The 21,528-nt window shown below is 36.7% G+C and overlaps 1 protein-coding gene across 12 annotated transcripts in view; it reads left to right on the top strand.

Annotated features, from left to right (window-relative positions):
* The window catches only part of mical2a (microtubule associated monooxygenase, calponin and LIM domain containing 2a), a 61,731-nt gene extending 43,527 nt beyond the window's left edge, over positions 1–18,204 (top strand). For 2 of the 12 annotated variants that reach the window (XM_058781189.1, XM_058781190.1), the window contains exons 14-29: positions 1,053–1,159; positions 1,282–1,350; positions 1,434–1,571; positions 2,177–2,290; positions 2,784–3,032; positions 4,128–4,235; positions 6,315–6,389; positions 8,399–8,530; positions 8,619–8,696; positions 9,467–9,582; positions 9,704–9,776; positions 10,552–10,641; positions 12,104–12,208; positions 12,929–13,109; positions 15,265–15,341; positions 15,430–18,204. In XM_058781189.1, the coding sequence (XP_058637172.1) occupies positions 1,053–1,159; positions 1,282–1,350; positions 1,434–1,571; positions 2,177–2,290; positions 2,784–3,032; positions 4,128–4,235; positions 6,315–6,389; positions 8,399–8,530; positions 8,619–8,696; positions 9,467–9,582; positions 9,704–9,776; positions 10,552–10,641; positions 12,104–12,208; positions 12,929–13,109; positions 15,265–15,341; positions 15,430–15,789 (2,072 nt within the window). In that variant the 3' untranslated portion in view covers positions 15,790–18,204. Of the gene's footprint in view, positions 1–1,052; positions 1,160–1,281; positions 1,351–1,433; positions 1,572–2,176; positions 2,291–2,783; positions 3,033–4,127; positions 4,236–6,314; positions 6,390–8,398; positions 8,531–8,618; positions 9,609–9,703; positions 9,777–10,551; positions 10,642–12,103; positions 12,209–12,928; positions 13,110–15,264; positions 15,342–15,429 lie in introns of those variants that run through there. The other 10 variants (XM_058781195.1, XR_009271954.1, XM_058781193.1 and 7 more) reach the window with 10 other exon arrangements.
* Positions 18,205–21,528: the final 3,324 nt, after the last annotated feature.

Below are 21,528 nucleotides of genomic sequence, written 5' to 3'. Positions count from 1 at the left end.
CGTTAACAAGCTGATGTACTACATTGAGGTTAACGTAACTCCATCTGATCGGTAATGATTAGAGATCTTTTTATAACTAATTCACACAATCGTTTCATCTGTTTGTTAAACCCTCAACAAGTCAGTTGTTTACTTGGATGATGTTAAACAAGTACAAGTTAACCACAATGAACATCAACAATGCTTTTCTCTGAGGTACTTTACACTTAAAGACAGCCGCGTTGCGACTTTCCGCCATTTTTCGAATATGATGCGGCCTCTCCCGCGGCCTCATGGGATAGTAAAGTGTCCATCATATGCCTACTACAGAATTCGGAAGGAAGTAGTAGGTCATCCGGGTACTTCTTGCCTACTATTTTTCGAATACTATGAATTCGTACATACTACTCGCCTCGCATACTGTTTTTCGCATACTATATAGTAGGGAAGTATGCGATTTCGGACGCACCCATAGTCTCATAATTCACAGACTTTATTGCAATAAAAATGTCTTTTCAGCTCCTTCAGCTCTGAAAATATACATGACATTGTTACATTTAGCCCATTAAAGGTGTTCAAAAATGAACCTTTTACACTGTCCAAACCTATTATCTGTTTTGAGTGTGTCTTCCGCCTAGTTAGAGTTTGCATAAGGTGTGTCCATTAAGGAAACACACAATGCATTTATGGAAAACCCCTAAAGAGAAGCATTTTATCTGGCCTTTTGCACTCGAACATTTGTGTTACACAATTCCTTCTGTCACGCAGTCATGCCAGGAATGCATGTCTGTCTGAAACCAGGTTACCGCCCTGCAGATCTGCACATCACCACAGTGGAGGAGGCCATAAATATTCCACATTATATATTGTCTGGCCGCAGATATGTTAATACAGCAGAAGCACATCTGATGTCAACTAAATTACATGCATTCAGATAGCTTCTTCTAGAACAATCAAGCTGCAATATGAGGCTTTTATGTTGTAAAGTGATGTGTGTTTGGTTACAATGCTTATTTGTTGTAGTTGTTTATTCTCAAATATCATGCAAATGTTTGTCATGTGGTTCATTGTAGATTCAAAGCGAGATGGTGATGCAAATAATGAAAAAGGTCCATCGGGTCCTCCTAGACCGGTTTACAAGTCACTGAGTTTGCTTCAGCCTCGTAAACGCATACCCAAGGTAGTATACACTGGGTTTGATTTATTACAAGCACTTTTACAGTTTGGGTTTGGTGGACTTTCTTATTTTGTTGAAGTTTGGACATCTCCTTCTAAAGCAAAATATAACTTATTGTACCTTAGAATGAAAAAAAGATTGAAGACAATGACGCCATATACAAGAGAAGACGGAAAATTAGTTACTTAGAAGAGGTCAGTATTATAGTATATAGTAACATACCAGTAAAAGCATGTGAAACTAGAACTGCTCTCTGATTGGTCCACTTCTCTTCCAGCCAATCAGATCCATCAACCAGAATTCTTCTGCATCCAGTGAGGGGCGGGAACTGAAAGAAAACAAGGTCAAGTTTATGGCCACTCAGCTTCTAGCAAAATTTGAAGACAGCACAGCAAGCTGCTCTATTCGCAGACAGGTAAATACTATTTTGTCTGACCTCACGGCATCAGGGGACGATTTACATTACATTTTCTTAAAGAAATAGTTCACCTGACAGTGAATATTCTGTCATTGTTTACTCTCTCTTGTATCATCGCACTATTTCTGTTTTTCTTCAGTGGAACACAAAAAGAGCTATTTTGCAGAATGTTCTTGCTGCTCTTTTCCGTATAATAAAGGTGAAGGCTGTAGAGCTCCAGAATACACTGAAAAAAGTGCTCTGTATGTTTTGTGCGCAAAACTATCTTGAAGCCATACAATAGATTTTTGTAACGGACTGAATTTTTTATTGTCATTCACAGAAAATCTCTGATGGTGCTTTACAGTATCTTTAACAAACGTTGAAATATGATACGTCATGATGTGTTGTACAAGGTTTGACATCAAGATGGTTTTAAGGCATATTGGTTTCAAATTATATAAAAAAAACAATGACAAAATTAAGGGCTTATCATTTCTTTTACATTTTGTCTTTCTGAGTTTTTCTGTGCTTAGTTAATCTCTTCTTTCTCTTTTCTTCCCTCTGTCCTTCTGACCCTGGCTTCCTTTTCTCTGAAACTGTTCCTGGTATAATGATTTCAGTCTGACTCTAATGATGAGAGGCCTCCAAGACCTCCATCGCTCGATATGAGCGATAGCCCTCTCTTTAACATTATCAAGAAGAAAGTCCCACCACCCCCACCCCCTAAAAAAAAGGTAGAACCTCAGTGTACACCCACAAACAAAATACTTATAAAAAAAGTACCATTTATCACCTGGTATTCGCTGTCACATAATCTAAATAAAGTATTTAAAACTCTACACTCTTTAATATAAAGGTTCCTTATTGGCATCTGTGGTTCCATAAAGAACCTTTGAAGTTTTCCATTCAAGGTTCTTCATAGTCGAAAAAGGTTCTTTTTTTTTTTTTTTTTAAATGTTCTTCAGAAGTGTTTTCTAAGAACTGTTCTTTGAAAGGTTCTTTAGGGAACCAAAAGTTGTTCTTCTATGGCATTCCTGCAAGACATCCTTTTTGGAACATTTATTTTTTAGTGAAATGAGTAATTTAGCATACAATATATGTCATCATTACATTTCACAGTGTGAATCTCTGCCTCTCTGTAGATTCACTACAATTTTTCCCCAAGTTTGTGTATCAGTATGACACAGCCCATATCCAGCACTGCCCACATGTGCTGTGTGTTCACAGTTTCCGTCCATTGCCTGTGTACGACACACTGAGGAGCCCTCGGCTCCTCTCTTCCCCTCACTTCATTCCAGTCCTCTGAATCCACGGAGGAAACCACTTGAGCCGACTCACGCACACACTCACACACAATCAGAGGCAGAGAACACAGCTGACTCAGACTCAGGAAATACAGCCACCTGCCGCTCAGCAGTGCTGGCCATGAGAGCAATGCTCCAGCGCCTCCAGAGGGTGGAAGAGGAGATTATCGAGGTGAACAACCACCATCTTCCTTCTGGTCTTATATGTGTATTATAAGTAGAGCTCCTCAAGTTTTGAGATATGCTGAAATATATATTTAACAACGTTATTAAATGTATTGAATGCAGGTGGAACATTCTTTATAATGGGTGCCGCATTTGTCCCTCATTAACATTGACAAATAAGCTAGTATTTTGTCTTTATTCTTTCTGTCAATATTTAGTAAACAAATACATTATTTAAAATACTTGAAGTAATTTTCCCAGGATTAGTGTCAACCATGTTACCATCATGAGAATCTCTTATTAAAGTAACACAATTCACAATTACATTATTGTACCTTAAAATAGTAAATTTTTATCACTACATTTTGTTTGTCAGGAGACAGATCTTAAAATATCAACCCTGTTAGTTTTTTTAAATTAAAAACAGGATCATTCAATTCTATTTTTAATGTCAATAATAATATATAAATAGTAAAAACAGTCAACCCTGTTGATATTAACTTTTCTAAAGGAATAGTAACATCCCAACCTACTGTATACTGAGTTTTTACTTTACCTGAAATGGTGCAGTGCTATTTATTATTACTTAAATAGATTATTTTTTAGACAGAATGTCTGCAAGCTAACAGAAATGCATTTAATTTGTTTTTCGAAGTGGAAAATGCACCCATTTCATAGAATGTCCAATTTAATATATTTACCAATCTTGACATTAAAACTATTTCATTCTGTTCTGTCTTCTTTCTAAAGACTGAGCTATGAATAGCTGTTCATATGTTCTAAAGCCTTTTTAAAAGAATATGTATTTATAAATAAATTCCAGATGGGATCCTTAGCAAAACATACATTCCTAAATTATGAAAAATAATGTTACTTATTGTTTGAGAATATGTATGTTTAGAGGCAATTTCAACCAATTAAAAATGTGAAAATAACGGAATTTAAAAAACATGACATTAATCGCAATTCTATTGACAAGCAATAAATGTCAAACGCATTAGTGGACAGGGATCTAACCACAGATTTTCCTGTTCACCACAGGCTCAGTCTTTATTCTCTTCCACTTTTTTCTTGCTGTTTTCTTTCTACCTGCTTCACTCAGAGGAAAGCCCAGACTCAAAAGGCCAGGGAGTTTCATAAAAAAAGCATAAAGGAGAAGGCTGTGCATTTGAGTGCTCTGTTCTCTGGCGAGGCCTGCTCTCCACATCAGGTGACTATGCTACTGCGTTTGTTGGCTTTCCTCACTCAGCTGCTGTTGCATGCCCTGCGGTTTTGGCCTGTGATCATGCACCTGCAGTCTTTGCAGATATCATCGCATACTGAGTAATTAATTCCCTGAACCCCCGCTCAGCCATAATTGGTTAATAATCTGTCTAGCAGAACAGATGTGGGTCAGCTGAGGACATACTGCAGTGCTCGATACATTCAAATGACCTGTTTTACTTGAAAAGAGTTAATAAAGTCAATGAATGCCAGTGGACATCATAACATATTAGGTGGTATTTGGTTGTTCTTTGAAGAAATTGTTGGAATAATGTTTTCTCTCAATTCTAAGAGGGTTGGTGACTTTCACATGGCTCTCTTAGTCTTATAAAGGGGTCTGGGCTGCTCTGGGGTCCTGCAAGCGTTTAAATTGATCTCTCAGACTGGAAAAGCAGCTTCTTTGCTTTTTTACTGCACACATAAGGAGAAACCATTAGTCCAGGTGTCCACAGATGATTCAAACATCCACATTCTCTGTGCATTTATTATATTTCCTACCAGTACTATGTGCTTCTGTGAGAAAGCTGAGATCATTAGATAAGAAAAAATAATCTATCTGCAAAAACTGATGCTATACTTCTCTCAGTATGTGTGAATTGCTCTCTCCGGCTTCATACTGTAACACGCATGTTCTGGGTTTTGTCATCCGTCATTAAAGTGCGATCCAGACACTCCTCCTTGTAATTTCTATGAACCAGTTGAGTATATTTAGCTTTTGAAAACATTCCAAAGAGTGAGTAACATATGTTGAACAGTCCTCTAGAGCCTTCAAACAACTGCTAAATATGAATGTATAATTTTAACATTTTCCACAAGGAACTTAAGTTACATAAATAACATAATTTATATTGCAGGTTTCGTGATTTTGTACAAAGCAGTATATATGTACCCATAGGAAAGAAAAAACACATATGAGGTCTCTGTCATATCTCAGTTGTTTCTTATAGGCAAAAACAGAAGAATTAAAGGGATAGTTCAATCAATTACTGTCATCAGTTACCCTCATGTAGTTCCATAAGACTTTTGTTCATCTTTGAAACACAAATGAACATACAGTACTATATTTTTAATGAAACCTGAGAGATTTCTGTCCCTCCATTGAAATTCCATGCAACCAAAACTTTGATGCTTCAAAAAGTTTATAAAGTAATTATAAACATAATCCATAATTCATCCATTGCTTAATAAAAGTTTTCTGAAAAGACACAATCACTTTATGTGATGAATGTTTGAGCTTCCTCAAGAACCAATGTGATTTGTTCTCGTGTCAAGGAAGTGCTGTTGAGCTTCCATTTACCATATTTGATGTGCTCTGAATAAAAAGCGTCCTGGAATGGACTTTCAGTGGAGGAACAGAACGTTTCAGAAGGGATCTCAACATGTCAAACTTTGCTTAAAGCAAAGTCTGCAATTGAAATTCAATATTAAAAAACATCGGTATGTACTCAAACATGTCTCATCGAATAGCCACTCTAGGAACACATTTTCTGCAGCCATCTATATTAATGTTATTGCTCATTTCATTTATGTCTATTTTTGTGTTTATTTTTTTTACCATGGAATTTTTGGAGAAACATCATAGATAAAGTTCTTTACTATCAGTTAAACATAACTAAGAAATGCTAAGAACTCAGGCCTCCTAAGATTTAAAAGAGCAACATCTGAGCAATACATTTTCCTTTGAGTAATGAGTGTCCTGTAATCCAATTTTCTCAGTTCTGAACGTTCAAGCTATCTCTGTTCTGGACAGACTGACTCCTCTGCTGTCTGACCTTACAATCCATCTCCACATTAACTCCACCACACCCAATCCCAGAATGCATTGCTGCTCCCTACAGTACGTCCTCCCATGATCTCTCCTAATCTTGTCTCCTGTCCTCTGACAGTGCCTGCCATTACTAAACATGTACTTCTTTCCATCTCTAATATCGCTTAACACTCCTAATACTGCTTGCCCATTTAACAGCCTTTAATGAATCATCATCAATTCATGTCCTCCTCCTGCTCTTTCCTCCGCTCGAATAAGACGGATATACCTCAGACTGGGCAGCTAGACATGCAGCTTTGTGAAGAGAAGAGAGAATCAGCGAAAAGCTCAAAGGTGCTTTTTTCTGAGACATTTACAAATATGATATAAATTTCATTAGTGCCTGTCCACCTTTTCTGCAGCATTGTTCTAGAAGTATTTTTACCAATAATTTTCCAATAAGGATTTTAAAAAAAGTCTTTGTTAAAGCCATGAACCAAGCCAACCAGCTACAAGGTGAATCAAAATTTGAAGAAAAATTGAATTTGAAAATTAGCAAGATCGACTCCACAGAGCTCTTTTGGTGCGATTTGCTCACCGCAACTCTCTGATTGGTGGAATTTTCCGTACAGAATCATGGGTAATGTAGTTTCTCATCATAAATTCCACTATTAAACTTGATTATTTTAAAAATCAATTGAAATGATGCGAACAGATGGCTTGTCAGATGTACTGTTAATTAGCAACCTCAGAGCTCACAAATGGTCTGTCTTTAAAGGTGTATAAGTTGTTAAAAATACACTTTCTTATAAATGAATTAGTTTTTATTTGTGGAACCTGACTGTTGTACTTGATTAGCATTAGACAGGACAATTTTAGCAAAAGTCAGTGTTGTTTATTGACATGTGTTTCCACAGTCAATAGACAAGACAGAATACAATAGACAGTATTGCTATGTATAAAAAATAATACATAATATGCAGAGATAACAATAATAATAAATAATAAAATAAAAATTAAAGGGGTCATATGACATTGCTAAAAAGAACATTATTTTGTGTATGTGGTGTAATGCAGTTAAGGTTAAAAAACACATTATTTTCCACATACTGTACATTATTGTTGCTCCTCTATGCTCTGCCTTTCTGAAATGCGCCGATTTTTACAAAGCTCATCGTTTTGTGAAGCGAGGTATGCTCTGATTGGCCAGCTATCCAGTACGTTGTGATTGGCCAAATACCTCAAGCGTGAGACGGAAATGTTACGCCCCTTACTGTATTGTGATGCCATGTCCCGGCGCAACAACACAAAAACAATAAAACCCATTATAAACGAGGCATTTGTTGCATCCAGTGGGGACATAATTACTGATTATAATGACTCGTACTGTCTTTTTACGCGTCGCGTTGCATCGCGACATGTAAACATTACCGTGTCTGCATTTGTGATCGGAGAAATGACAAACAACAAGCGCTGCGCTACTCTACACTGCTCAAAACTCGCGTTTGAATAGTCAGTGGCAAATTCTTTAAATATGAAAACGTACTTACAGGCTGTGAGTCAGAATTGCCAGACTGTCCTTTGCAAAGTTGGAATTGCCCCACTTTATAGAAACAGTCTTTGAGCATAGCTGGCAGGCTACTCCCAGGTTCAGGAAATAGTCCTTCGTAAAATGTGCTGCACACACTCGAATATTTGGGTTGAACTGTTCTGGAACAGTGTTGTAAATACAACTTAACCACTGATTTCTAGTTGTGTCCTCTTTTGGAAGCCCAAACAAAGTAGTTTCGCTTTCACAACGAAACACAGCATCTCCAGGACAAGACAATACTACAGCGAGAATAAAAGTCCCGCCCTCTTTCATTGCGTATACATTTGGGTGGTGTTTTGCAAATCTCCCCACACCGTGACGTAGACGTGTGGGTAAGTGTTTGAATGAGCTGTTTTAGGGGGGCGTGGTCGAGTCTTAACTTTTATAAAGAATATCTCTTTGGTTTTGAGACTTTAGTCTTTGCAACTTCGGGGATCTTATCTATGCACAAACAGCTTGTAACACTCCAAAGAGAAAGGACAACTTGAAATCGCATCATATGACCCCTTTAAAATAAAACAATAAAATGACAGTGCCATTGATGAGCTTAAAGTATCTGGTACAAGATCAAATTGTGTTGAGTGACACTGGGATCACTGATTTTGATTTTAATTCAGTCAAATCAGATCCACATCTCTACCAAAGAAAACCAAAAGTTTGAAAGCTCAGATAAAAAAATCTGATCATCACCTTGAAGATCTTCTTCAACCCATCCATTTGGTTACTAATCCAACTTGCTCTTTCTCTCTCTTCATGACTTGTGTCTGTGCAGCCTCACTCTTCATCTCTCCATTTCCCTCATTCCATCCCATTGACCACCCCTTCATGCCCTCTCCCACAATGCACTGCTGCTTCCTGTCCTCCTCCACTCATTTCATCCTATCCCTCTCTGCTGTTGCGGCAGGTAAGGACACATGCAAATTTGTCTGTCCCAGTCTGCTGCATCTGATTCTTACTTTTTCTCCTCTTCCACTGGCATCCGTTTGGTTAAGGTGTCTAAAACCAAACCATTACATGTGCAGCACCTTAAAAAGGAGATACAGGGAGAAACAGTGAGTTCTTCCCATCTGGTGAGTGTTCCCTCATCGCTCAGCTAAGTTAGGAAATATAATTACAGTGTAGAGGGATTTAGCGTAAGTGTTTTGACATCTGGCATGCTGGAGGTCACTGGCTTAGTCAATCTTCTAAATAATTGTAGGTTAGTTATCATTACTGTGTGCTCAGAGTTCAGCTTTATGACGTATTGAATGGGATCTGCAGTCGCAGAACATCTCATTTTAGGCATCAGAGCGAAACACAGATCCCCCAGTCAGAGGAAAACAGAAACTTTAACATACCTGATAAGGTATCATGGCACCATCTAAACTTGCTGTTTTGCGTTTTCTGTGACTAAACATATTTGGAAAGCTAAACCAACATGTTTGCATGTCATATAGACAGTGTTTCTGTTATTTCAAGGCATGGAAAGAATATTTTTCCACTGTGAAGAGTTGAACACCTAATGAAATGATTACCTTTGAAAAATAGGCAGTTTAAGATATTCAATTGGTGGTGTAAAGAACTTGTTCTACTCAAATTAAATTAATCTTAAGTATCAAATGTGTCTGTGGATAGGGTATTTTCTTACAGTGGCTCAATCAGTGACTGAAACCTTTGTGTGATGCTGAATTCACACCGAAAAGTGTCAGTGTAAAGTCTAAGACCAGTGAGCAAAAATTACTTGGCGATACTTTAATAATATTAGAGCATTTGAGCAATTTAATGTTATTCTATGTAACATAAAATCAAAATCTTTATTTCCCTGTTGTCTAATCTGTGTGTCCATCTCTGCTCTGAACAGACCAGTTCTTCCACTATCCATCCTCATCAATCTAACTCCATAACATTTCACCCCATCCCAGAATGCACTGCTCCAATCCATCTTTCCTTTACATTCTGCTCTGCTTCCTCATTAAGGTATAGCAGTGGTTTTAACTTTAACACTCTTCCTGTATATGGCCTTAGTTCTAATGCCTTTCAGAGTCATTTCTTATTAACATACAGTATCACTATCACTCTGCTCATGTCTTTTTTAAAGTAGTAAATTAAAGGCAGAAATACTTTATGGCATAAACTTGCAAGAAGAAGAAGCAAAGTGTAACTCAGAAATGGTGAGTGTTTATCAAGATTGTTTAATTGATTGATTGATTGATTGATTGATTGATTGATTGAGTGAGTGAAATATGCACCCACTAATGAAACTGATTTAGTTTTTTTATTCGCCCTCATGTTGTTCCAAACCTGTGTACTGTTCTTTCTTCCATGGAAGAAATATCTCACTTGTCTCATAGTTGAATGCTACAGGGCTAGTTTGAATATGTGGATGTGCAAATGAGATTTGAGAGTTTCCGTGACTTCTGATTTGGTCTTTAACTCACGCAAAGCTATCGTATCAGCTTCAAAATACTTGAAATACACTGAAAAATAATTGGTGTAAGAATTACCTTAAAACAATATTCACTTGTGAGTAAATGTCATAAATAATTACAACGAAACAGCAAGTAATACATTGAATTTAGAATTTTTAAATTTAAAATAGTATTTTCTTGTAATACTTACTCCATTAATCTGTTTTATTCATAAACAAATATACATATATTTTACAGTGTATGGTACAAGTCATATAGACAGCCTTTTATGATATTTTGGGATTTTTTTAATATTATAATTTTTTGGAGCTTGAAAGACCAAATAAAACAAAAATGCTTTCTTGGAAAGAAATAGCTTGGGAATTTCTCCTTTTGAGTTCCATGGAAAAAGAAGTCGTACAGGTTTGGAGCAATATGAGGATAAATACATTTTCATTTTTGGGTAAGCATTTCATTTAACTTAACCAAAAATGATCACAACATTTACTGCAATAAACTCTCAAATCTACATTTTCAGTCTGCCACCAGCAGTAGCACAACATCCTTTACTGTAAGAAAACAAACAGATGTTCTTCAGTCAAATGGAGACTCATATGCTCCCAAACAGGTATATGACCATATCTGTGGAATGACTCTTATCCACAATCTCCCAGGACTCGCATGATGTGCAGTCTGACTGGAATGAGTCTTCCATAAGATTGTTGGCATGTTGTAGGCAGGACTTGAGAGCTCTGATCAGGGCGGCAGCATTCTTTGATGGACTGTCTTTCTTTACATGGTTGGCTTTCTTATGAAAACATGCCGGTCTCTCTCTCACACACACACACACACACACACACACTTGGCTGTAAGCATCCTTACATTCCAGCTGACCACAGGGAGAGAGAGTGTTCTGAAGTCCCCTCTTCCATTGCCAGATGCCTGACCTGAAACTCTAGCTCCATCCACTGAACAGTTCAATGTGACTGGATCATTACATAATCGTCTCAACATAGGTGTTTTTCAAGTCTTACTTGATGCCTTTAGAAGTATCTACCAGAATGACTGACAACCCTCATTGTGAGCTAAAAAAGTGAGCTCTGTTCTAAAACCTAGTTAGATGCCTACATTCTATAAACGTGACCCAAACATACATAACAATATGTGACTCTTGCTACATTACGGCAAAAGCATACCTGTACATTTCACTTTAGAGGCAGTAAAAGATCAATTTTAGGTGGTTCCTTACACAATAATATTTTATATCTTCAGTACAATTTTACGTCAGTGCATGATTTGTAAATTAAAACATTTTAACTTAAGCAGCACATAAGCAGATCCATATATTGTATATATGGATTTTCTGACATAGTAAGCTTGCTCGGTAGCTCACCTAGAACAGCTTTGCATTTACCATATGGAGAGCTCGGGTACAAGTCTCATCAAACACGAGTCAAGACACTCAACAAAAGAGCTCAAGACCTTGCAGAAGGATGGTAGCAAAATGTACCTGAAGCAAATTATTTCAGATTTTGTGGAAATGTAGCCAGAGTCATATTTTTCTAATGAGCCTGAGTTACGTGAATGCCTGCCTCCTAAGTCAGCACATATCACTCTGTACAGGAAACACAACATACCCATTTCAGTAGTCTGATGTTAGCATGTTGCTAAGCTAACAACATGATAAATAAGCATTAAAATATACATCACATAATGATTGTGCTATAAAATGTTAAAATTAATTTTTAAATGATAGTTTGCAATATATTAATAAAGCACTGTATACATTTGTAATGCGTTTCAGAATTGCCATCTTTAAGGATGAGTTCAGGGCTACCTTAAAAATTTGCCAAAAACAAGGAGGGGTGTTTGATAAATCTTGCCTGTTTTACACCATGTTCCTGTGATGCTTTAAGATTGAGCAATGCAGAATCTATCGATTCGATCAAACACTGTTTGACAGAATGGTTTTCTGAATTCTTTTTTCTCAGATCTCAGCATGTCCTCTCTGCTATGTCTTGTATTGCTTTGTCCTTCTGTTTCATTCTCTTTTCTCCACTTTCTGTCCCTGCTCTCCCATTGGCTGGTAGCGCACAGTAGGCAAAGTGTCTCTGATAGCGGGTACTAGAGATGACTCTCTGGTTACCCTCTATGAAAATGATCATAGACCCCAGGCAAGCAGCTCTGACACCCCGGTAAGCCACAGATCAGCTGGTCAGTTGTTTTTAATCTGAAAACAAATATGAATTAATCTTTGAATTTTATGAACTCATCCTGTGCAGTTCAGTGCATTTCATGTTAACATGTACAGTTTGGTCATCATTTACTCACCTTAATGTTGTTACAAACCTGTATGACTATCTTACATCCCTGAAATACAGCAAAATGTCCAAGCTTCTTCTTTTTTTTTTTTTTTTAATTAAAAGCGTATGGGGACTGGGACTATCAAGCTCCAAAAAATGTCACCATGGTTGCTCATGTAAATTGAGAAAATTAGATTAAATCTCTCACAGAGGTTTATATACTGTTCAGTATATAATGCTATCAAAAAATGGTGAGGAACTATGGAAAATGCAACACCATTTCAAATGACCTGCATTTTGCATGTTTAATTAAGTCATCATTATGTGGCATCCATATTATCTTAAAAATAAATATTTTGGATTTTGAATACATTTTTGTATAAAAACTGAAATTACTTCTGTGTTTACTTCTGAAATTACTTCTGGCTCATTTACAACAGTGAAAAGTCAAATCAAGCATACTGCATTGTGGAATACAGTACCTAGTACTGTTTGAATATATACTGCATAATTTTGGCTATTGCAGTAGGTCATAAAGGTATTGCAGTAGGTTTCAGCATACTTAATCAACACAATCTTAACCAGTTTTTTTCTTCTTCTTTTTTTCCCCAGCCTTCCTTAAAAAGAGAATTTCCTCAGAGTCTGGGTGATGTGTGTCATGCGTGTAAGAAACGGGTGTTTGTAGTGGAGAGGCTCAGCGCGGAGGGATTCCACTTCCACAGGGAATGTTTCCGCTGTCATACCTGCAGAGCTCCGCTGCGCCAGGGAGGACATTCATTCGATTCAGAGGAAGGTACTATGAAAGGCCTGTTATGCATTCTCACTGTTTCTCATTTAATAGTTCACCCTAAAACGAGTATTAAATCATTTACTCAACCTCATATTGCTCAAAACCTGTGCGGTTTCATTTTCTGCCTTTTTTATATATGCTGGAGCTGTCAAACTCTAAAAATGACAAAAAAAAAATAAATCATCATAAAAGTAGCCCTACAGGTACTCCTATGACTATATAAAAGTACTCCCTATGACTATATCTAAGTGTTCTAAAACCATATGATAACTTTGTATGACAAACACACCAAAATAAGCAGTTTTTCATTGAAAATCCTTTTAATTTTTGTGTAAACTACTGTATCCCATTAAAGGGATAGTTCACCAAATATGAAAATTCCAGTCCGATCTCACGGCAATTCATACATATTTTACGAGGTGGCTAATTTGTACGAATTCATACAACCTCACTCGTACAAATTCATACGATTTTTGCTAAAAATTCGTATGAATTTGTACGAATGACCTACACCTAACCCCGCCCCTAAACCTACCCATCACTGGGGTTTAGACAAATCGTACAAAATCGTACGAATTGGTCGTGAGATAGTGTTGTAAAATTCTGTCATTAATTACTCACCCTCATGTCGTTCCAAATCCATAAGACCTTCATCTTCGGAACACAATTTAAGATATTTTTGATGAAATCCGAGAGGTACCACGAGGCATGCGTGTGCATTCCTCTGCTTACAAACAAGGTCCAGCGCATTTGGGTTCTACGTCAGAATGCTGGCTCATGCATCAGGAGCACCTCGCGCATACATGGTACTGTAGTAAATGCGTGTCAAAGACTGACAGGGAAGAGAAGAAATTGTTGAATAAAATAATTATTTTTTGGGGGGGAGGTTTGTGCACAAAAGTATTCTCATAGCTTCATAAAATTAAGGTTGAACCCCTGATGTCACTATTTTGACAATGTCCTTACTACCTTTCTGGGCCTTGAACGTGCCAGTTGCATTGCTGTCTATGGAGGGTCAGAAAGCTCTCAGATTTCATCAAAAATATCTTCATTTGTGTTCTTACAGGTTTGGAACAAGATGAGGACGAGCAATTAATGACAGAATTTTCATTTTTGTGTGAACTGTTCCTTTAAATTACAGGCTATTTCTTACATTTCAAAAAGAGGTCAGCTTTTTGTGATAGTGACTCAAGCAATCGCAAGGAGAATCATACCAAGACTGACAGTAGTTTAATAGTTTTATAGTTTAATTTTCATTACACAGCAAATATAATCATATACACATAAGATTACAGTTTGAAAGATGCAGACATTGTTTCTAAATGTCCGAAGTCAAGATGAGGTGTCAATTTAATAAACGTTTGTAAACCCAGCTAGTCTATTCACAATGAAAGACTAGAAAGAAATGAGATATTTAGCACAAATGCAAGTGTTCCAATATGCAAACATTATTATTTACGCACTAAATCCATCAGAAACATCTGGATAAACTGCAGTTTTTAAATGCATATGATAAACGTCACTACCTGATCCTGACAGCGATTGGCTGCCGTCTGGTGTTTTTCACCTGGCATTTGCATAAAGTTGAGTATTTCTGAACCTTTCGATACAGCAGCCACTTTGATGAATCGCAATCTACAATGTGAACAAAATGAACTAGTTTCATTCATTCTATTCAACAAATAAAATGATTATTAAGAGTGAGTAAAAAAAAAAGTGAATAAAAAGGACAGATAACAACAAAACATACACATTGGTATTTAAATAAATAGTATACTGCATTAGGTAAAAGGGCCACATCTACAACACTAATACTGGAAAATAAATAATATAAAATTGACAATACGTAAGAACATGGTAAAATATGGTGATCACACTCTTAAAGTACAGTGACTGATATTTCAGTAAAATTTTGCTTTTATAAAGGTGCATTGTCAATAGCATATCAACGTACGAAGCACAGCTCACACTAAAGTCACTTTCAAACCAAGCAGATTGAACATGAGTATAATCTGCATGGAGAACTTTTCCGTCCTCAAGCGAAACTCCAGAATGCTTGGATTCCTATTGAAATGACTTGAGTTCGCCCACAATATTTCACAGAGGAACAGTAAATGTGACCACACCTTTACACTAACGGTTTCTTTTGCTCCTGTAGGAAAGCTGTACTGCAAACTCCACTTTGCTCAACGGAAACCCTTAGTCAAGAATGGGAGGACACCAATTCTTCACACGGTAAAAACTTATTTATGCTTCATCTCTTTTTTTAATAGTTCATCAGCAACTGTCTTACAGCACACCCATCTTAATATTGATTCTTCAGACGTGTAATGACGAATCCCACGATGGCTCCAGCTGGAGTCCAGAGGGACGTGAGCATCGTCTCCAGGACGAGTCTCCAGGTATCCTGTCCTCACTGAAGAGAAGCCTGCGCTGGCCGCTGCACGTGTGTGGTGTGCCTCGGCGTGTGTTTAACTGGCTGCATGGTAAAGCGCGGGCCACAGGAGTCCACCTGCGGGATAATGCCGAGGATTACGCCTTCCTGTACGAACTGCTCAGTGTGAGTCTGCCTCTGCTCGCGGTTCTCCATGAACAGCTCGTCCAAATGTACGCAGAGGCCGAGCCGCTCAATCTGCAGCCTCTACAGCGCTGGCTGGAAGAGCACATGGGCCACTGGGTCTAAATGTGAGAGAAACGTCTCCAGGACCCTTTAAAAGGGTTAATATGAACAGAACGATCTGAAATTTCCTACTTTTTCAGAGCGTATAAATAAAATGGCCTGGTTTGGTTTGCGCACAAATTACCAAAGCCTTTCTCAGTTACAAAAGTTTGCCTAAAGAGAAAAAAGTGTCAAACACGGAGTGAACTTGAAGCACTTTAATGAGTGAGCTGCCTTCATATGCACGATTAAGAGTGATGTTCTGCTTTTAATTATTAATGAACGTTCTTTATTGAGACTGCAAGTTTACAAAACCTGACCGATCAAGCTGCAAACACGTCTCGTCTGCTCTGTTAACCATTCACGAACATGGAATTCACATTCTTCTCGCATGTTTACACTTCTTATGAAAAACATACAGCATGGCTGTTAAAAGGAATGTTCCGGGTTCAGCGCAAGCTAATCTATTGACAGCATCTGTGAAAATGTTGTCAACTATCACTGAAAATAATTGCATCTTATCCTTTATACTGTTAAAACAAACAAGAATTACAATGGAAATCTGTGGGACAAGACATTCCAGAGAGTTTTAAGCGGAAATGTGCATCTTACATTTCTATCAAAGCATCTGTAGTAATTTATCAAAACAATGTGACATTTTTTAGTGGTGTAACACATTAGTCTATATGAACACAATGTGTTGTCTTGTGGCTGGACTTTCAAAACAGTGTGAGCATTTTGTATTTTATTGTCTTGTCCTGTAGACTTTCATTGTAAGTCTAACTTACTGTAAGAGTGTCACAGATGCTGTCCATAGAGTTTAACTTTAAGCTATAAAGACTATGTTCTTACATGTATGCTGTATATGCAACTAGGGATGCACAGATTTGGACATTTTAGCGGATATCAATAAGTATTTATATTTTGAAGCCAATAGATGACAACAATAGGTGCAACAACAGAAAACCTTTTTTTTTTTTTTTTTTTAATTCCAAAATCTTTTAACAAATTGATGTACTATGAACCATTGGAATGAAGAAATTATACATAACCATGATAATACAACAAAGAATAAAAATAAACTATACATTTAAAATAAAATAAAACAATAACAAATAATGAATCGATTAAACATTTATTTTTATTTTATTTTATTTTATTATTTTTTGTTTTTAAATTTGGGGTCCTATGGGGCTATCATTTCTTAATCATATCATTTATCAAGCTTATTTTACTTAATGGACCGATTCAGATAACATCAAAAAGTCACATTTGCTGGCTAATATGAATACAGATATATCATGCATCCCTCTATGTAACAAAAGACCAAACATGTAAGCATTATACTTTGTTCTCAGGCTTGTTTGTAGAGTTCTCATGAACAGTTCCAAATGCACATGTATTAATTTCATCTGTTTACTCATGTAGTCTCAATCATACACCAGTTTTGTGTCACATTACATGCACTAAAAGATTAAAAAACTTGCGTCACACTTATGAATCGTGACAGAAACACTACTTTGGCAGTCTTGTAAACGTCCTCTCATTTGATTCACTGGACTATTACTGCGGTTTCTTTTAATGTCATTTGCTACCTACGATGTGCTGTCTGAGGGCAGGGCAATACTGTACTTATAGATTTTACAGTAACACATTTAAGTGCTATTAAAATGCACTTTTTTTTTTCCCAGTCAGAACTTACTGAGAAGTATTAATAATATGAAACATACTTTTTGTTGACACTGGAAGGCGATTGTTAGTTTGTGATGTGTTAATTAGCCTGAATGGTGATTGCAGATAGATCATCATACGACATGCACGGAAATAAAGCACGGATAATTAAATCTGTTAAATCCATTTTTGTGCATTAGCAGCTCGTTTCGAAATGCTGTTTACAAGCTGCCTTTTAATATGATTCACTTCTCATGTATGTTTCTCCTTTTTTATTCACTTGTAGTCTTTTTCGACCTCTCCACTGCGTCTGCTCCTGACTTGCTGTGAGCAACGCTGATCCAAAGGTGATCGTCTGCAAGGTCACGCGTTGCATTCGCTCATAGCGTCTTTGACCTGTTTCACAGCTGTGGAAATGCACGCTGCATGACACTAACCGCCTGCCTCTGATTCTTTCATCTGCACGTCACGTCTGACATGTTTCTCTTTTCTGTCTTTCTTCAAGGCTTGTTAATTACTTGCTCATGCAGCCTCTGTCTTTTCTTCATTTCTTTCTGTTTCAGAGGTGGCTTACATTTCAGAAACCTACACGCAGGCGCCCGTGTGCCTCCATGAAAGCAGGTTGTTAGGCCTTTAGTTAAAGTAGCACCTTTTATTGGACATGTTGTAAAACTGTTTGAAGTTTTTTGCTGTATATTTTCCATTTGAAACATTTGTTGTTGCCTTATTTATGTTTAGCCATACTCTTGCAATAAAAGAAAGATCAAAGCCTTGTCATCTTTACTTCTTTTTACATGCACGTCTAGTCAGTGTCTGTTACATGCAGTACATGCATATGATATCCTTAAACACTTTTAAATAAGAAATATTCATATTAGTGGTTGATCGATGCGGGTATTTCATTCAGTTAAAGTCCCCCTCAATACCATCTACTGTTTTAAGTCGCTATTATTAGGTTGATTCATATAATTGCGACTTCTTATCTCACAGCTCAGTTTCTGACAATTGTGATTTAGAATTGCGAGAATTTGTTCAATTTGAGTTCACCTTGTTTAGATTTTTATTGGTGGAGCAAAAAACAAACTGTAACTGGACTATTGTGTCTAAAAAGTAAGTTACTAAATATTAACTCTTTTTTTAACTTTTGTATAAGAGCAATCAAACTTGTGTTATTAGGTTATTACCCATACAGTTTGATATGGATTATATTATAAATAATATTATAAATCTATTATCTGTGAGTGACTATATGCATCATTTTTATAATCTATAATAACAGGCTAATTATCAAAGCCATAATTTAAGGCAAGATGCCACAGGTGAATGTAAACACTTGATTAATCACAGTACATTAAGACATCTTTTTTTGTATGAAGTTTTCTGAAATGCTGTTCGAATATGCAAATAATGCATTATCTAATTAATATGCACTAATTTGTACACTAATATGCACTAATTTGTACAGCATAAATCTGGACATTGATATTGAAGCCAGGTTCAAAATACATTTTTGTCCCCATTTTATTTATAATTTTTTTATTTGTTATTTTATTTTATTCAAGTAAATTTTTATTTATTTATTTATTTTTTTTAAAGAGAAAAAATCGCATGTTTTAAGAATAAAATGTTATATACTGTAAATAAGGCAGATAATATATAAACAAACCTCTCTGTAAAAACCTTCAGAATATACAGTAGATAGGAATAAAACTGTAAAATTTGGTGTAAGTTCATAAGACATTTCTGGCTCAGGGCATGAGAAAAAAAAAAATAATTTTAAGAAAAACGGCCTTTAAAGATATGTATCGTAATTTAAATTCACAAACGCAAATAGATAAGTGTAATTTTAAAAGTGTATTTTGGATGCTTTCAAGAAGACAATGGTTTTACCTGTGGTGTCTTAAAAATATGATATGATATGACTTCCTTCTGAAGTCCATCACAACCTCCTTTGTCTTACTCACATTGAGGGACAGGTTGTTAGTGCCACACCATTTCGCCAGCTGTGCCACTTCCTCTCTGTAGTGCGTTTCATCGTTGTTGCTGATGAGACCTACCACTGTTGTGTCGTCAGCGAACTTGATGATGTGGTTGGAGCTGGACTTGGCAGTGCAGTCGTGGGTCAGCAGCGTGAAGAGCAGCGGGCTGATCGCACAGCCTTGTGGGGCACCTGTGCTCAGTGTGGTAGTGCTCGAGGTGTTGTGGCCGACATGGACTGAAGTGAGGTCTTCCGGTTAGAAAGTCCAGAATCCAATTACAGAGGGAATTGTTAAGGCCCAGCAGGTTTAGTTTGTTGATGAGCTGTTGTGGGATTATTGTGTTGAATGCTGAGCTGAAGTCAATGAACAGCATTCTAACATAAGAGTCTTTGTTTTCTAGGTGGGTAAGAGCCAGGTGGAGGGTGGAGGAGATTGCATCGTTCATACTTCTATATGATCATAGTTAAATTCACATTCATTTTTAATATATTCCCTTTCTTTGTATGGTAAAACAATGTAAAGTCACAATCCTGCATCCCTAAATCCAACTCCAGAGTGAACTCCAAAATTCTTTCCATTACCAGACTCAAGTGGGTGAGAAAAAAAAGCTTTCAAGACTTGTAAGTGCTGATAAGTGTTCAGAGTGACCCTGGACGAGACCTTCTTCCTGGATGGATGTTAGACAGATAGGGGGTTTTGGGTTTGAGGTCAAGGCCTACACACTGCATCACTTTCATGTGTAACAGCATTCCTGCTTTCCAAAGCCTTCAGCGCTGTGTGGTCTTCATCAGTGCATTATTATCTCACTCCATATTTACAGTGTTGTGCTTCAGCGTGGATACTATCACACAAAACACTAGTATGCTTCATATTTTACATGAGTGTGTTTGTTCTTAACAGGCATAATTTATTGATTTATTTATTTATTTTTAAATCTGTTTTAAATGTAAAATATCCAAATAGCACTACACTTCACATCCCTGAAGCTTTTTAGTCACTAATTGCTGAAATATCACAGATTCTTATCCTGTTGAAGCAAATGCAAGTTTTCATTCAGTCATATCAAGATATACAAGGAAAGGTGGCTTGCATATTGCAAGTTCGGTTGAATTAAAACCGCATCTTAATTAGATTGTTCTGTTTAGGGTATTTTCCAAGGGTTATATTTGACTGATTTAAAAGGGAAGGAACAGTATTTCCTGTTGTCATAAACACATGAATGATTAAATAAATAAATGGATGAAGGATTCATTAATAGTAAAAATAGCAATAAATAATACAAATAAGACCGAGGAGTTTTAAACTATACAGAAGCCTCATGAGTCATGCACGGGAGACAGTAAATATGGCCCATTAACGCCCCCACGTGGTTTAACAAGAGCAGAACGTCACAGCGTCTTAGACCGGAAGTTATGATGGAGATTTTTTTTTTTTTTTTTTTTTACTACTGTCAGATTTTTTCCTTACATGAATGGCAGGGCATTCACAATTGCAATCAAAATTATTCAGCCCCCTTGCCCTTCAAGACATTCTGCTGCCAAGAACAAAAATTTATGAAAAGAATTCGACAAAGGCATCAGTAAACTATTGTAGACAGTTTCTTAAAACACAGTTCAGATTCTAAGAATGTCAAGTTTATGAAAAGTAAAGACAAAGGGGAAAAAAAATCGAATTGGCTCTAGACAATTTAAATCGGAATTTAAATCTTAAATCTGAAGACTGAACAGGGCCCTCAAGAACATTCTACAAAATGATCCCTGAACCAAGCTTCAGTAAGATTTTAGAAGTAGACTTTGGGATGATTGTTCTGCAGAAAAGTCCATTGGTCATCAAGCTTCAGTCTCTGCACTGAAGGCATCACAATGTTTGCCAAAATAGCCTGATACCTCAAAGAATCCATGATGTCCTGCATTCAGTCAAGATCTATTCTGTTGCACATCATATTTTTATTACTTTTTTTCTATTTCTGACTTTTGCAAACTTTACTTTAGTAGTAGTAGTAGTAGTAGTAGTAGTAATAATTGTGTACCCAATGTTTTTCTTTTAAATTTTAATGTGATCTTTCTCAATATATTCCCAAACTCTGGAATAGCCTTCCTGATAACGTTCGGGG

This window comes from Onychostoma macrolepis, chromosome 07, assembly GCF_012432095.1.
Source record: "Onychostoma macrolepis isolate SWU-2019 chromosome 07, ASM1243209v1, whole genome shotgun sequence".
Classification (NCBI taxonomy): Eukaryota; Metazoa; Chordata; class Actinopteri; order Cypriniformes; family Cyprinidae; genus Onychostoma; species Onychostoma macrolepis.
Note: the sequence above shows the minus strand (reverse complement) of the source record. Positions and strands in the feature narration are given on the sequence as shown.